The sequence below is a fragment of the Daktulosphaira vitifoliae genome, unplaced genomic scaffold (assembly GCF_025091365.1).
Source record: "Daktulosphaira vitifoliae isolate Bord-2020 unplaced genomic scaffold, ASM2509136v1 Scaffold_2, whole genome shotgun sequence".
In the NCBI taxonomy this organism is placed as follows: Eukaryota; Metazoa; Arthropoda; class Insecta; order Hemiptera; family Phylloxeridae; genus Daktulosphaira; species Daktulosphaira vitifoliae.
The window spans coordinates 24,521,335-24,539,017 of record NW_026099573.1 but is presented as its reverse complement, the minus strand read 5'-3'; the positions used below and the strand labels follow the sequence as shown (position 1 = coordinate 24,539,017).

At 24.0% G+C, this 17,683-nt stretch overlaps 1 protein-coding gene across 4 annotated transcripts; it reads right to left on the bottom strand.

Annotated features, from left to right (window-relative positions):
• Nucleotides 1-717: 717 nt before the first annotated feature.
• LOC126897623 (uncharacterized) lies at nucleotides 718-16,367 on the bottom strand. 4 transcript variants are annotated; one of them, XM_050671359.1, is made up of 17 exons: nucleotides 16,230-16,367; nucleotides 15,467-15,641; nucleotides 14,873-14,944; nucleotides 14,726-14,809; nucleotides 14,586-14,666; nucleotides 10,703-10,780; nucleotides 10,470-10,547; nucleotides 10,155-10,212; nucleotides 9,738-9,920; nucleotides 8,989-9,153; nucleotides 8,620-8,921; nucleotides 8,322-8,544; nucleotides 8,134-8,257; nucleotides 3,948-4,435; nucleotides 3,698-3,889; nucleotides 1,383-1,555; nucleotides 718-1,135 (listed from the first exon to the last, which is right to left on the bottom strand). In XM_050671359.1, exons 2-17 carry the CDS (start codon nucleotides 15,475-15,477, stop codon nucleotides 856-858), a joined length of 2,592 nt encoding a protein of 863 aa, XP_050527316.1. In that variant the 5' UTR covers nucleotides 15,478-15,641; nucleotides 16,230-16,367; the 3' UTR covers nucleotides 718-855. The 4 variants fall into 4 exon arrangements, with proteins under 4 accessions (XP_050527316.1, XP_050527317.1, XP_050527318.1 ...); XM_050671360.1 differs by having other exon boundaries at nucleotides 14,873-14,941; nucleotides 16,230-16,366; XM_050671362.1 differs by having other exon boundaries at nucleotides 977-1,135; nucleotides 1,448-1,555.
• Nucleotides 16,368-17,683: the final 1,316 nt, after the last annotated feature.

Below are 17,683 nucleotides of genomic sequence, written 5' to 3'. Positions count from 1 at the left end.
TAGAAAAGACTGTTGTTCATCAATTGTTTGGTGTAAACTTTTTTTTGATTATTCATCTTAACTAACTTATATTACGACTGATAAAGGATAATTTTTTTGTAAAAATAGTAATCACATTATTATTATAATTATTATTATACTAGTATTGATACTTTTTTAATTTAAAATTGGAATTACCACATCATACCTATTGAGAGTTTAGTCCAACTATTACTTGAGACATTTTTGTTTTGCTCGTAAAACCTTTTTTCTTTTTTGTGAAGCTTTTGAATAAGTGTTAGTTATAGTGAAATTATGTTTCAATTATTTAAAATAAAAACTGACACCGATTTTTAGTCACCAAATTATAGACAGATCAATAATAAAATACTATAAAAATTATAATAGTATAATCTAGTATAGTATAATCTCTTAGTCATCTACAAAAAAGTCATATTATTCTAGCCACTATTTGATGTCTTTTAACCTTATTAATCTTATGTTAAACTTTTTAAAATACGACAATGACATCACTACAACTTTTTATAATTATTCAGTAACTTTATATATATATATATACTTAGAAATACTTCTTTTTTCAAGGGAGTGAGTGAAAAAAGTACTGTCACCAAACTTAATTAGTTTTTTGGTTCAAGTATTAATACTTAAAGTAATTAATACAAAACTATACATACTAAGAATTATTTCAACAACAAACAATATTTTTTGTTAAGAAAATATACAAAAACAATATATTTTTTTTGAATATTAATACAGGAGTCATAACAAAAATAATACTATAATCATATAAAAAAAATAATAATAATAATTTTAAAAATATGCAACATAAAAAATGATTTTATATTTTATGTTTTACTAGGAAGGACCTAGAATGGTAATCAAATTTTCCAAATGACTTACATAACTATGTTTGCCTTTAGTCTCAATTGAATTTAAAATACTTTCATAAAACATTCTTCTAAGTTCTGAAAATCTTAGGAAAGATTTTTCTATTTCTTCAAATTTTGAATGTAATAAAATAGAATTATCCATGTAGAAATTTCCTTGAGCAATCAGTCGATAATAATTTATAATTTCTATATAAATTTTGTTTAAAAAAATTAGCTTATCTCTGAGTCCTTTAATCATGAAACATCTAAAATATAATTTGAATTAGATATAGGAAAATAAAATTATACTTTTAAGGTAAGTTAGATAATTGTATGTAAATAAAAGCATTTTATTAAAAGGTAAAATATTTGAAATATTAAATGCCACAGCATCAATTAAACATATAAAATACTATCATCATAGGCATACTTATTTCATTAAATATTACTATTTGTTGAAATCTTAAAAGGAGTTAAATTATTTTTTAATCAATTATCATTTAAGTGTAATACCTGCTAATAATATTATGCAAATATTGTTTATGGTTGTTATAGACATCATTAATATCTTCAGTTACTTTTAAATTTTCAATAAGCTCCATCCAACACGTTGAAATGACAACTTGTTTGTAGTAATGATGCATTGATGTTATAAATTGATACATGGCATGTTTAAATAAATTTATCTATGAGAAAAAAAATTCAAGTACTTTATTAGACAATTTAAACAATTTTAAGAAAGTACATAAACTTAATTATTTATGTGACATTTACCAAAACAAACAATTCAAAGTTCAAAAATTATTTTTTAATAGGAAAAAAGCTTTCACTCAATATAAAAATTATTAAGTACTTTTAAGTCCACCTTTTATGACTTAGAGTAGCACCAACAAATATTATTTTTTAATAGTAACATTCTTATTATACTTTTAAATACCTTGGAGTGGTTCTAGATACAACCTATGGGGGACACAGTGAAATACAAAGAAAAATAACTACAGCTAATAGATGTCTTGGAATGTTAAAATCACTTTTTAAGTCTAGAATCCTCTCAAAAATGTCGAAAATAATAATGTATAAAGTACTTGTCAGGCCTATTGCTTTATACGCATGTGAGGTGTGGCCCTCAACAAAAACGGATGAAAAAAAGGTAGCAATATTTGAAAGGAAAATTCTAAGACAAATTTTTGTCCCCAAAAATAATGAGGAAACCAATGAATATGAGCATAGAACTAATGATGACGTATATGAACTATACAACCGACCGGACATAGTAGCAGTAATGAAGAGCAAAAGAATCGGATGGGCAGGACATGTTTGGTGCGCTGAAGGAAAAATACTAAATAAAATAACCTCATGGAAACCATACAAAAAGAGACCCCTCGGCCAACCGAAACAACAATGGAGTGACTGTGTATATCGAGACCTAAGGTTGTTAGAAGTAGAAGATCCGGAAGAGATGGCAAAGGATAGAGAACGATGGAAGGAGATGGAAGATGCGGCAAAGGGCTTTAATAGCCTATACTAAGCCTTTAAAAAAAAACATTCTTATTATATTAGCATAAGTTTTAGAAAATGATAAAATTAAGAAAATAACTGATTGATAATAGCTTTTAAACCAATATTTTAGACAATATTAATATTTTTATAAATGAGAGGTAGAAAGAGCATAATTAAGAAAAACCCAACTTTTTATGCTTTTTTCACTTATTTATGTTATTATAGTATTACTAATATAAACCTATAGTACATTATTATTTTTATTTTTAAGTAATCCACCATCGGTAAAAATAATTTTTCACAATAAAGCTCTAAATTTTGGTAAACATCAAATAGGAATTTTAATATAAGTATTTGTATAATTGAAGGGTCTAATGTAACATTAAATAATTTAATTAGTAGATTATAATGTATTTAATACACACACACAAAAAAAAGTTTTTGTTGAGGGCCACCCTCAACAAAAACGGATAAAAAAAAGGTAGCAATATTTGAAAGGAAAATTCTAAGACAAATTTTTGTCCCCAAAAATAATGAGGAAACCAATGAATATGAGCATAGAACTAATGATGACGTATATGAACTATACAACCGACCGGACATAGTAGCAGTAATGAAGAGCAAAAGAATCGGATGGGCAGGACATGTTTGGTGCGCTGAAGGAAAAATACTAAATAAAATAACCTCATGGAAACCATACAAAAAGAGACCCCTCGGCCAACCGAAACAACAATGGAGTGACTGTGTATATCGAGACCTAAGGTTGTTAGAAGTAGAAGATCCGGAAGAGATGGCAAAGGATAGAGAACGATGGAAGGAGATGGAAGATGCGGCAAAGGGCTTTAATAGCCTATACTAAGCCTTTAAAAAAAAACATTCTTATTATATTAGCATAAGTTTTAGAAAATGATAAAATTAAGAAAATAACTGATTGATAATAGCTTTTAAACCAATATTTTAGACAATATTAATATTTTTATAAATGAGAGGTAGAAAGAGCATAATTAAGAAAAACCCAACTTTTTATGCTTTTTTCACTTATTTATGTTATTATAGTATTACTAATATAAACCTATAGTACATTATTATTTTTATTTTTAAGTAATCCACCATCGGTAAAAATAATTTTTCACAATAAAGCTCTAAATTTTGGTAAACATCAAATAGGAATTTTAATATAAGTATTTGTATAATTGAAGGGTCTAATGTAACATTAAATAATTTAATTAGTAGATTATAATGTATTTAATACACACACACAAAAAAAAGTTTGGTGGTTATTTAAATAATATTTTCCCATTAAACCCTATAATTAGATATTAATTAACTTGTCTAAATTGCACTCCAGTATTAAATTTGTGTAAGCTTAGAATTTCTCTTGCTTTGGACAAACACCATGTAACATATTCTAACTTATTAGAAAACATAAATATTCTTTTATACTTGAGAATTATTTTTTGAGTAAAAAGTATATTCATAGGCCATGTAGGTAGATAATTTAATTCAATACTTTCTACATCCTAGAAAAAAAAAATACATTATTGTTGATGTTATTAGTAAGATCATGCAATTAATTACTTCAATTTGTATTGAATCATCTAAAGACAATTCACCTACTACCATAATAGTTATGTTAAGTGGAGTTATTTTTGTAAAACTATCTTGAATGGCTTCATCTAAGATTAAACTTAAACGATTTGAATTAAATAGATGGTCCGATTTTTTACGATTAATTGATATACTTTCATACAAATTATCACAAAACTTTGAAGAAAATTGACTATTTACTAAGAAGAAACACTGTGAGAGAAAATTAAGTTTGTTTACTAATTGTTCTTCATTCAAAATAATGTTTAAAATTTCTTTATTGCAATTTTTTTTTTTTATATTTGATGGTATAAGTAAAGTATAGGGTATACAATCCAGCATTGTAACAATATCAATTGGTTTATTATGATATATCAATGGCTTATTATTTTCCATAAAAAACCCATAAGGATTGTTGAGATCATAATCATTTTTTTCAACATTATTCCAATCTGGTGTCACAAAAATATTAGGAGCTTCTGTAACATAATAAAAATAAAAATTAACTCTTGCATTATTAACTTTGTAGAATTGTAACTACAAAAAAAAAAATCAGTAATTATTTAAATGTATTAAATATTCAAAGACAGATAAGTAATTTTGTTCTAAATAATTATAAATGTTACTTTCAACTAAAACTTCAATGTTGAACACACCATAATTTAAAAAATTTAGTAAATTTAGTAATTAGTTACCAATATAATAATTCCATAATAAGTCCAAATTTTTCAGAAAATAATTTTTTGTCAATTTTGAATAAATATGATTTTTTTAAGTAATCAGTAAAAAAACAAGTTCTATATTTCTATTATTTGAGGAAATATATAATTTAGAAAGAAAAGTTTTCTATTGATTTTAATAAAATTGCTTCTCTTAAAAAATTTTAAAAAAAGTAGTCTTATCTGGTAGTTGCATTAAGCCATTCAATTTCTGAGAATATTATAAATTTTTAATTATTTTTAACCATCTATCATGGGGTGTTGAAAAAATACATAAATAAAAATAGTTATAACATGTTCTTATGGTAATTAAAAATTCTCATTAAATTATTAATTATTATACAAATGAAGTCCTTTCCCGTGATTATTAGAAATATTAATTAAGGATAATTATTTTCAAAGAAATAATCATAACATACAGAAGTATGTTTAAAAAAAAAAAAAAAAAAATTTTAATGTGTCGATGCTAATTTTAATACTACTTATCAAGTTATAAGTATTGTAATACATAAAGTAGATATGAAACACAGATAGGTGCAGCCTAAAATGTTATATGTATACTAAGCACAGCAGATAAAAATTAAATAAAGGTGGCCAAAATTCATAATTTCAAAGTTAAGAAAGTGTTAATTTAAAGAAAAAAAGTTGTACATATTCTACGGCCTTAATTTAAATTAAATTTTAAGTACTCTAAATATTACTAATGATACAATTATATTGATGCTATAATTTTAATTTAATTTGAACAGTCATAGTATATTTTCGATATTTTTAATGATAAATACAGTAATAAAAACCCCAGCACAGTGGGGTCGCGGCACAGTGGGGATGTGGCATAGTTGGATCAAGTATAATGATATCTGACAGTGATTAAAATCACTTTCATGAGTAATGCTTTAATGCAAATCAGTAGAAAGTTTTTAATTTTAAAAAATTGGTGGATTATTCCAAAAGAAAAATTAACTCCTATTTCATTCATTATTCCTAATTAAAATTTCTATGATTTTGTGGGTTATATCTTACAACACACAATTATTTAAATGGCGGTAGACTTTTATTAAACAAAATTATAACACTAAAATAGACGTATAAACACTAAAAGAAAATATATGTATATACAGTAAGGAAAAATAAAATAATCGAAGTAAACATAATACACGATGACAACAGCGGCGGGGTGTAGCGGTCGTGTAGCGTATCGCGGACNTTATAAGTAAAAAAAAAAACAAAAAATATAGGTTACAATTAAATTCAACAATGTAACAGTAGACAAAATCATAAGTGAAACTAGGCACGGTATATTTTTGAATATCAATATATTATAGAATACTATAGGATTGGTTGTATTTAACTACACGAAATATAGTTCTAAATATTTCAATTGTAGCATCTATTTTAACACTAAGGGTTACGTAGAAATGAATATTAATACTTTTATTTAAATGATTTCAATAAAATACAAAAAAAAATTGTGATTTTCACAAAATTTTGATTTTTCCTAATAAATTTACTGTTAATAGTAATTATACAAGTTTCTGATCACATATCAATCTAAAAAATACAATTTTTTATTCCTCATAAAATTGTCTATTTAATAATGTAAATTCTAAAGTGGTAAGTTGAGCTAAAATAGTGTTTTAAAGTTCAACATCTTTAAATTTTTATAAAAATCAACTTTAAAGGATCAAAAAAAAAAATTAATTAAATTAATTAAAAATGACATTTTGAATTGAAATTATTTATTAATAATTTTTTAAAATTAATAATAACTTGATAGAAAATTTTTTTTTAATAAAATTTTTTCATTTAAAAATACTTGCTTTCTAATTAGGAATAATCTCAAAAATAAGATAATATTGTGAATTCGATCCTGTGGCCAGGTAAAGAGTCAGATTTTGAAAAAATGTATGTTAAATGAAAGGAAAATAAAGGTTTCTTTATAAAGAAAAAAATTATTTTAGTTTGTTCATTTTTGAAAAAGTAATAGCATTTTTAAGAAAAAAAAATAAGTCAAAATTTATGGAATTTAAAAATTGTAATTTTTTGGGGATTTTCTTTCATTTACAGGGAACGAAGAAAATAAAAATTTGTACTATTATATGGTGTCATTGGAATAAAAATAATTTTAAAATACATATAATCTGGAATCTAATTATGAGCAATTCTATTTAGATAATTAAAATTTAGTAACATATAACATTTTTTTATTTATATCCAATGAGGGTAAATTAGAGTTTTACACTTCAAACCCTCCCTATCATTCTTCAAATCTAAAAACTGATATCACATTTAGATCCAGCTTCCTTTAAAATAAAAGTTTTTTTAAAAAATTGATTTACAAAAAAAAATATTTACCGACTTCATTTAAAAGAGCTGAAATTTAAAAATTTATATACAATTTTGATTCAATGACTTTAAAACATACATGTTAATTTATTTAACAATATTTTTAGTTATAATGTAAATATGATTTTTGGTTGTTTTTAAAGTTTTTTGACCACTGTGCTCCGCCTGCATTTCATACCAACTCTATGTATTAAAATGCTTGTAATTCAATATGTACTAAGTACCTATTGAGTGTTAGTCTTATCCAAAAGTTGTAGTTACTCAACAAAGTTTTTGTAAATATAAGATTAAAAATGGCAATTTTAAAATAAAAAAAAAAATAATTTTTCCTATTTAAGACAAATAATAGAAAATATGCTTTTAACATAGTCCAAAATTATACAAATTATTAAAAAAAACAGAAACGTAAAATATTTGCTGCATTAAAATTTATTAAAGATGTCATAATATGGTAGAAAACCTGTATATTAAGAGATAATGATAACTGATATTATTTTTTCCTTCTTTTAGAGCTATAATTAAGCATAAGTAATTGTTTTATCATGTTTTAATTTTTTTAAGTTTTTAGTAATCTTTGGAAATATAAAAACTTATATCACTGATTATCTTTATAATAAAATATTCAGTGTTGAATCCAAATATATTTCAGGATGGGTTCTAACTATAACTTGATAGTTTTCTTAGAAGTTTAAATATTTTTTAAATATAACACAATTTTAAATCAATTATTTAAATTTATTTTTCTTATTTATTTTTATATTATATATTAAGATCTAAAAAAATGATTTTTTTTGCTAATGCTCATAGAACATCTGAAGAAAATTTAACACTGAATGTATGTTAACATATAAAACAAATATACATTAACAGTGGCATATGCAGGAGGCTAAATGACAAAGCCTCTCCATTGGCTATGATTTATATTTTAAATAAAAAATAACTAAAAAGTCACAAAAAATTTTGTTAGGCTATTAGCCTTCATTAAAAAATTGTAGGTGCATATCTATGCTGAGATATATGTATATTTATCTCAGCAAAATTTTTTTAATTAGTATTATAATGCAATAAAGCCAGTTAAAAGTATAAAATTATGATTACATAAGTTGCCTTACCATTTACAACATTAGTAGGTGAAGGATCAGAATTACATTTTAATATATTGCATGACTTGATGTAAATAGCTTCAGTATCATCATGATCAAAGCAGCAAGTAAATGTTGGTTGTGAAAAAATTTTCTAAAAATTGAGTTAAATATGTTTAATATATTTTTTAATTTTCAAATAATTTTAAAGTTTTTACTATATCTTTAAGTTTGTTTAATAAATACACACTGCGACCACAACATAGTATATCATTTTTGAATTGTTTAAAAAAATCAGGAACAGCAACATCTTCATCAATATAATAATCATCGTAATTATTATCAAAGCAGGACTCTTCTTCATTATTTTTTAAATACATTTTAATGAACATGCATGAATGATCATTTAATTCACCTTTCAAAGTCCAATCTGATAAAATTCTACAAATAAAATAACTCAATAAATTTTATATAAAATTAATAGTCCATGTAATAATAAATAATTTAAATTTGTACCTGAAATATAACATACAACAATAATCAAAAATGTATATCAACATACGCAAGAATACATCATGACTTAACTGATAATTTATTAAATAATCATGAACTTTATTCAATAAGTGAACACCAGACGGTCTTTGAGTAGGCATATCAATAAATTCATTAATACAAATATCACAAATATTAGCTAATATCTGTAGTTGATTTACAAATTGCTTTAAACGGCCAACAAGTTCAAACAAAGTATCATCCGTTACTGCATAAATTGACCTCTCAAAATCTGATAATATTTGGGATAAGGTAAACATAAAGTTCTGGAAAATAAATTAAAAGAGTTAATAAATGTTTTAGAAATAAATGATATTTCTTATTATTGATTACCAAAGTAATATTATCTTTAGTATCATTTTCCCATAAGCTTTTGTAAGTTGTTAGTGCTTTAAATAAATTTGCACATTCCAGTATTCCAAAAGTTATATTTTCAAAAATATCTGGTGATATACCATAAATGCTGAACATTCCATTAAGTTTATATTTTTTTGTAATCTAAAGAAGAATAAATGTATAAAATTAAATTTCTTTATAGGAAAATATTAGTATATATTAGACACAAAGAGTTGCCATCCCTTTTTTCAACGTAGGGATAACCACTTGTGTCAGAGTATCCATAGTTAAGAAACCTCCACTTTTTAATTATTTTTTAAGGTAATTTTATAGAGCTTATTATATTCATTAAAATGCTTTAAAAAAAAAAAAAAATTTATTTGTTTTGTATACATTAGATTTTATTTTTTAATAAAAATATTATTAATAGTTTGAAAGGTATTTTACATTTTTTAAATCTTGATTAGCATGATTAGAACAAAATGTTGAAGAAGTTAACTTCTAAACTTCATTCATCCTCAAAAATATTTGTTTATAAAATACAGGTAATGTTTCTAATATTTGGGGACAAAGCCCCCATAGGCCTGAGACCATCACATTCTACAACTACTTCATTAAAAAATTTAATTGAAAAAGGATTTAATTGAATATAATCCAAATTTAAGAATATGAAGTATGTTAATTTAATAACAAAATTAAGTGATTTAAATAAATATTTGTTTTAAAAATTAAAAAAAAATTATTACAGGGTCTTCAATAAAATATTCAGCTCCTCGATTAGTCAACAATCTTTTAATGTCAACTACCATATCATTAGTATCAATTTCTTTAATTGGAAATGACTTGTTTGGATTTTCGCATACTGTCCTTGCCATTAAAATACACCACATAGCTTTAACAGTACTCATATCTTCTTCTTTTACTATTTTCTAAAATAAAATAAGTGTTAAATTGTTAAAATTAAATACTAAAATGGTAAAATACTAACTAAAATTTATATACTATAACAACTATAGTGTGAAAATCTAAATTTAGTTTTAATTAATACATTAAAACTGAATAATTTTTGTTCTTAGAAATTTACATAGTTTATTTTTTATTTATTTCTATTCAAAAGTCTAGTTTAAAAAAGTTAAAAATAAAAAAATACATATTTTTTTTACCTTAATTACTCTTTCTGGTGTCTGGTTTAAATCATTATGTACAGATTTTTTATCATTGCTGAAATCAGTTAAAATTTTTTTATAATAACTTTTTACATCAAGTTATATTATGATATATTCATGTTTTGAATATTTTCACTGACACTTAGAAATAATTACACAGTTCTTAAAATAATATTCGTTCATAAATTCAGCACAAAATTTAAACATGAATACATCTAAAGATACTTATTTAATAAATTTTAATCTATGTAAGCACAAAAAAATGTTAAGTTAAAAAAAATAAATAAAAAATGTATTACTTTAATTTATTACCTATATTTCTTTTCTACATGATCTTCACACTCACTATTCAATAAACTTGATAGTAAAAATATATTTGAATAATTATTGCTACAACAAATGACAAATCCAAAAAAAACATGCATATAAAATAATAATGAGTAACTTAAATTATAAAAATAAATTTAAAAAAGGTTAAAAATGTGTCTAAATTTTTTGCATAATATAAATATTAAAAAGGAATTATTTATTGAAAATTTTTTTACCTGTGTTTGTTTAAGTAATCATTGAAACTACTTGGTTCTGACAATGACTTGGGTAATGTGAACAAGTTTGGATAATTACTGAAAAAGTGTACACATTACTTAAACTATATTAATTAAAATTAAATATATTGTAGTAATGAGAATATATTATTCGTTATTGCAATAAAATAACATACTGATTAGTAAGGAAGTATAATTTATAATTTATTTATAAAAAAAATTACAAAAATGAAAAATATTACATCAGTTATCAGTAAGAAAAATTTTTTCTATTAATTTAAATTTGATTTACTTAAATTCCAAAACTTTTAGTGAATGGATATTCAGAAATATCCAATTTAAATGAAGGAAGAACTTTTTTTTTCAATTAAGAAAAAACAACTATAATTATTTAGCGAAATATAAACAATAAGTTGGATAATAAATTAATGGCTTAACTGAATATAATACTTAAATGGATACTTAATACATCTTAACATTTACTTAAGAAGAACTTAAACAATATTTAAATTTTTAATATTCATAGGAATGATTTTATGTCTGTTAAACCAATTAAGAAAAATATTTATTGGGCACAATAATTATAGCCAAAATTAAAAGTTATTAGATCAATAATGATAGCAACCCTCTATTCCATCTCTTAAAACCATGACTAACTTAAAATGTGAAGACAAAAAAATTATAAATTAAAATTTATTAAATGAATATATATATGTAGTGTTTAATAAGTAAGAAAACCATTTACCTTACTTACTGAATACATATATATATATACAAGTATACCACACGTTTTAACAAATTTAATAACCTATAAACCAGTAAATTTTTTATTTATTTTTTATTTTTACAGTTTTGGCATGCCTTCAAAAAATATTTTTATTATTTTAAATATATTACTAATACAAAAAAATTAAATTTTGTTTTTATTATTACATATCTATTCAAAATGCCATTTTTTTTTGAGAAGGTATATAGTATGATCAGGGAATGTGTTATAAATATACACTAGTACAAACTGTACCGATCTATGCTACATAACTACATGATGTATCAAAATGTTTTGTATGAAAAAAGCAATAATAGCTATTTTAAAATATCAAAAAATAATAATTTTTTTTTCTGATTAGAAAAACAAATAGTAAAAATATAAATAGTAAAACTGTAAAAATTCAAATCAAATAATAATTAATAGAAAATATTCACTAGATCAAAGTGTTATTAAGATGTTAAAACCTCATTTAGTTTAAAAACATTGAATTTCATGATTATTGTTATTAGTTATTATTAAAAATTAATAGTTACATTTAAAATAAATTGAGTTTTTTTTTTTAATTAGTTACATATAAATTTTGTTTTTAACAAGATAATTATATACAAGGTGGTCCATAATAACCTTTTACATTTAGTTTATAAATAACTTTTGTTCAAAAAAAGGTAGTAGAACGGTAAATCCAATTCCAGATAGCTAGACGATGCCTAATTATATTTCTTTGCGATTTTATCATAATGGAGCAGTGGACGGGTGCTCAGAGTGCGTTTATCGTAAAAGCTTATTATAAGAATAATGACTCTTACATGAGTGCAATTCGTGAGTTTAGTAAAAATTTTAATCTTGACGGAAAAAGTGCGGTTACATCGCAACCAACAGTGAATATGGATAAAAAACTTTGAGGAAAGTGGTGATGCGTGTAAAAAAAAACCGAGTGTTCAAAAAATTTCTGTACGAACTCCAGAAATGGAGGAAGAAGTAAGAAGTCAGTATAGATTAGCCCTGTTAGATCAACACGAAAACTTCTCTGCAGAGAATTTTGTCCGATGACCTTAATTTCCATGCTTATAAAATTTTAATCACTCAGAAATTGGAAGCAACTGATCCAGCAACAAGAAAATCAATTGCTCAGAGTATGCTCGAGAAACTTGATTCTGGCGAAATTCCGTCAGACTGTTTACTGATTACTGACGAGGCTCATTTTTACCTCAATGGCGATGTAAATAAGCAAATTATGCGGTACTGGTCTAATGGGAATCCAATGCTCGTGCAAGAGAAGCCTCTTTATTCCCCCAAGCTAACGGTTAGCTATACGTGTCCGATGGAACAGTTAACGGCGAGCGTTATTGTTTAATGTTGAATGTGTTTCTGGTACCCGAATTTAAATGTAGTCGAAAATTATTAGCTACCTAGTTCCAGCAAGATGGGGCGACCTGCCATTCCACGAAACAAACGATTGAACTGTTGCAAAAACATTTCCACTACAGACAAGTTTCGCGGAACACCGAAATTTGTTGGTCGCACGACTAATAGGCGTGCGACTATTTTCTATGGGGATATTTGAAGTCCAAAGTGTATGCGGACAAGCCTAGGACTTTGGAACAACTCAAGAACAACATTATTCGAGAATCGGGCCTTATTGGAACAAATATGCTGGTGAAGGTGTTCGAAAACATAAAAAAACGTTTGTTTGAATGCATGAAAATTTAGGGTAATCATCTGCAGGGAATAATTTTTTATGACCTAAATTGTAAAAGTAATTTAAATATACTATCTAAAAACGGCATGTTTCTATTTTATTTTAGTACTTAAATTATCTCTGTAAATGCAATTTTCGCCGGGTTATTAAAAAAACAAATGTGAAAGGTTATTATGGGCCACCTTGTATATATATAAAAAGATAAATATATAAAATAACTAAAATTCTAAGACATATCATCACTTTCAAGTCATAAGGGGACCCAGCGACATTTTTTTAGGTTTTCAAGAATAGAAAAAAAACAATTTTTAGTTTTTTTACATTCCTATTGTGATTCCCTTTTTTTGAAATTTCTAAAAAAAAAAAAAAATTGAGCATATTTTATCATATATAAGACCAATTGATTTTTAATAAGCCATTGGAACCACTTATTAAATTACTTATTGGGTCATTCAATGTGAAACATCTATTGTGTTAATTACATCAATAGATATTGTTGATTCTTTGACTACATTTTTACAAAAAGGATTTTGTTATGGGTTTCAATAACTTAATCTAGTATAGAATGCAGACAAAAAATAAAAAATAAGTGTTGAAAATTACGTAGTTTGTGGATTTTCTATAATATGCAAATTGTAAATTTTGTAAAATCTATAAGTAGCGTTAAAATTATTTCTTTATCATCAAATTTTCACTACACATTTCAATTGCTTAAAGGTAAGTACTATGTAAATTTAACAAAAATTTGTTTAGTCACTTTTGTGTAATGAGATGATAAAGTTGCCTATTTTCAGCAAACCATGTGTGTTCAAGACTGTAAAACGATACAAAAAAAAAAGATAAATCGTTTAATTATGATATGGGTTAAAAGAACATAACTTAAAGTTTCTGAAAGGAAAAAACAATTTTTTTTGACTTTCAAATTTTGCTATTAAAATACTGCAAAATTTAAATCAAAATTTCGATTACTTAAAAATGAAATTGAAGTACTATTTAATATGAGTAAAACAGTGCTAGTTCCACAGTGATATCTTATTTGGATGTGAGGTTATAAGCTCTAGAACATTAGGTGTTTTTTCATGTTTTTAATTATAAAAAATGAGCTATCTGGTAAAAAAAACAAAAAAAAAATATTATTTTTGTAGTCAATGACCTTTAAAAAGTCTATGATAAAAATTTAAAAGATTTTTGAACTATAGCAGCAAACATGATTTCATGGTGATTTCACATGGAATGACCATATTATAAATAAAATAGAAATATATAGAATAAAATGATTTATACTGTATAAAATATTCACACTGGAATACCAGATAATTTTTATGATGCACCTTTGTTATTTCTATCCGATGAAGTTATATTGCTCTGTATTGTGTCGCTTAGACCCTTTTGCCTTATATTTATATTTTACTTACACAAATTTAACAGCATATTCAGAAGTTGGTGTATTTGCACAACTAACAGCTTTCATAGCTTGAAATACATTGGGGATTGTCCTACAATAAAAAAAAACAACATAAATTTAAAATCATATTAACTATTAAAATAACCTTACTTATCTCTTTCTATAACTTCAGATGGATATATGCCCGATGATTTAAAGATACATTTTGGTATTGTGAACACATTTGGAATATGTCTAAAAATAAATGGATATCTAAATATTTGTTGTCGAATTTAATATACTTATTTTAATAATTACTTGTCATGCTCTCTTAAATCTTTACGAGAATCATCAAATTCAGAACACTTAAAATATAATTTTTCATTGCTGCTGAAAAAAATAATTATTATGGAAAATTTTAAAAACTAGAGCTTTTTACAAATATGCTTAAAAAGCATCTGTAAATAAAATAGAACATTTTTTCTCAATGATTGTGCATTTAGCATTATTTATTTTGGTCTAGGTAGGTTAAACAATTGCCTTAGGTCCAAAACTTTATGAGGCTACCTTGATACGTCAGATATTAATTTCTCCTTTCTTATAGATACATAAAAAATATTGTATTTAATAAATATCAAAGAAGAACAGTGGTATATTCATGAAACACAAATTCCAACCATAGTATTTGTTATGTAGATCACATTTTTACTAACAAAATAACAAATAAAATAAATTTTTTGTATGCAAAGCGTAAATGCAGCTATTAAAAATAACACTATTTTACAACAATTATTCTTTATGAACTCATAAAAGTACAAGTACTCTAACTTTAGAGAAAAAATACCTAAGGGCCTACAGAAACTTTATATAATCTTCATATATTTTATAAATTAATAATCAATAATTATATACCTGTATGACATAATTGAGTAGATGAACTTAAATAAAAAAGATAATATTAATTATTTTTAAACAATTCCCAACCAAGCCATGCCCAAAGTTGAAAAAAGTAATATACTGGGACAATTAAAATACACAGTATTACATAATATTCAATATTAGACAATTCCATGCGACTGTTGAAACTCTGAAACAAATAAATTATAACATCAATATTAAATAAAGTTTAAAAACAGATTATACAAGTTATCATAAATTATTTTTTCATTTTATTAAGTTTTCATTATATATTTAAATCTTATGTATATAATAATATTATCAAAAATAAGACATTCAAAAGTTATTATAGCAGGAAGTATTTATTAAATAAAAAAAAATGTAATTATATAATAATAATGCACAAGGGTTTAACAACAACATTATACAATGAATAAATGGCTTATTAGTATTTACAAAAGCTTAAATCAAGAAACAATTCAAAGAATTTGGTAAGTCACACTTCACAAATAAAATATTTTTATAATGTATTATGATATTTATGCTATCAGCATACATATCTAACAAAATCTAGTTGATATAAGACAAATACTAATAAAAATTTAGCTTATCATACATTGTTTAATACAAATGTAGTCAAAACAGTTTTAGTGTTACTTTAAAATTAGTTTTCATAGTTACTTTGTAAAACTATATGTAAAAAAAATATTTCTAGTTTAAAACTATGTTATACAATTTTACTATACAGAAAAACACATGACTTAAAAAAAACACTCACTTTCTAACAATATTACTTGATATAGTTAAGATTTCAAGTTCTAAAATATCAATTTTTATATTGGAAACTAAAATTTTATGACTACAGTTTTTTATTTAATTTTAATAACGTAAATAAGGTGAAAGACTTGATGTAAATAATCAATACAAATAAGCGATAAGAGATATCATATGATAAACACTGTTCATTTATATCATTTCAATTTTTAGATAATCTCTAGGCGGGAAAATATGATCCATTCGCTAACGATCGTCTTAAATACTACTGGAAAACGATCATAAATTCATATTGTGCATTTAATCGTGGTCTTATTGTATTTTTTTCTACAAGTTGATTGATTAAAAATACATCATGTAAAATCTTTAAAAATATAGAACATCTTATAATTTTTTTCTTTTTAGAAGTTAATAGTATCCTATGTTCTATAATATAAAAAAAGTGGCAACAGACATAAAAAAAAAAAAAAAACCCAGCTTAGTTGGGTGGCACCACAGTGGGGTCGTGGCATAGTTGGGTCCAGTATAGATGATATCTGACAGTGATTAAAATCACTATCATAAAAAACGCTTCGATGCAAATCTGTAGATAGTGTTTAATTAAAAAAAAAAAAAATTTGTTAAGTTGAAAAAGTTATTTTTGTAAAAAAGTTACTATTTTAAATCCCCCCAGTGAGCAGAATAAGTGTTAGATTTTCAAAAAAAATTATATCAAATGAAAAGAAATTACATAAGGTTTCGATATAAAAAAATATTATTTTTATTTGTTCATTTTTGAAAAAGTTATGGCAGTTTTATGTACAAAAAAGATCCCGATAAAAGGTAATTTTTATCGCAAACATTACATTTTTTTTTAATTTTCGACAGCCATTTGCACATAGAAGATAAGATAATTGATTTTTTATGACATCGATATTAGCAGGTACACAGCATTGTTATTATCAATGATAGTAAGGTACATTGTTGTGAGTTTATAAATACACTAACTGACAATACAAAAAGTATATCTATTGATAGTCATAATTGATAATAGACAATCCGTGAATGTGATAGCAATATCATAAAAAACTAATTAGCTACCTGTATTTGTAATCCCTTGTGTATTATACCTATATATTAACTCAAAAATTTGAAACTTTAAATGTTTATATCTAATAAACAAATTAAGTTTTAATAAAAATTCAAATGCCATTTATTATTGAATTAAAAACTCAAACATTTTATTAAATTAAAAATATGTGTTACCATTTAAAAAAACAAAGTTGACACCCTTACCAAGCATAAGGGATGAATTTAAAAAGTACTACATAGTTAATAATTCAAGAATAATGCGTAACTAAAGATAATAATAAAAAAAAAATTTTAATTATTATTTTTCTGTAAGTAATTGAGTGGGTTATGATAAAAAAATCACCCTGTATATTAGGTGGTTCTTATTTTTCAAAGTTTTTTTTGTCC

Excerpts from the sequence above, each read along its gene's own strand:
- LOC126897623 (XM_050671359.1), bottom strand. Across the intron at positions 9,154-9,737 it reads AATATTTTATTGAAGACCCT|ATTACAAAAAAATATAAACT; the intron begins GTAATAATTTTT and ends ATTCTTCTTTAG. Across the intron at positions 3,890-3,947 it reads ATGATTCAATACAAATTGAA|GATGTAGAAAGTATTGAATT; the intron begins GTAATTAATTGC and ends TTTTTTTTCTAG.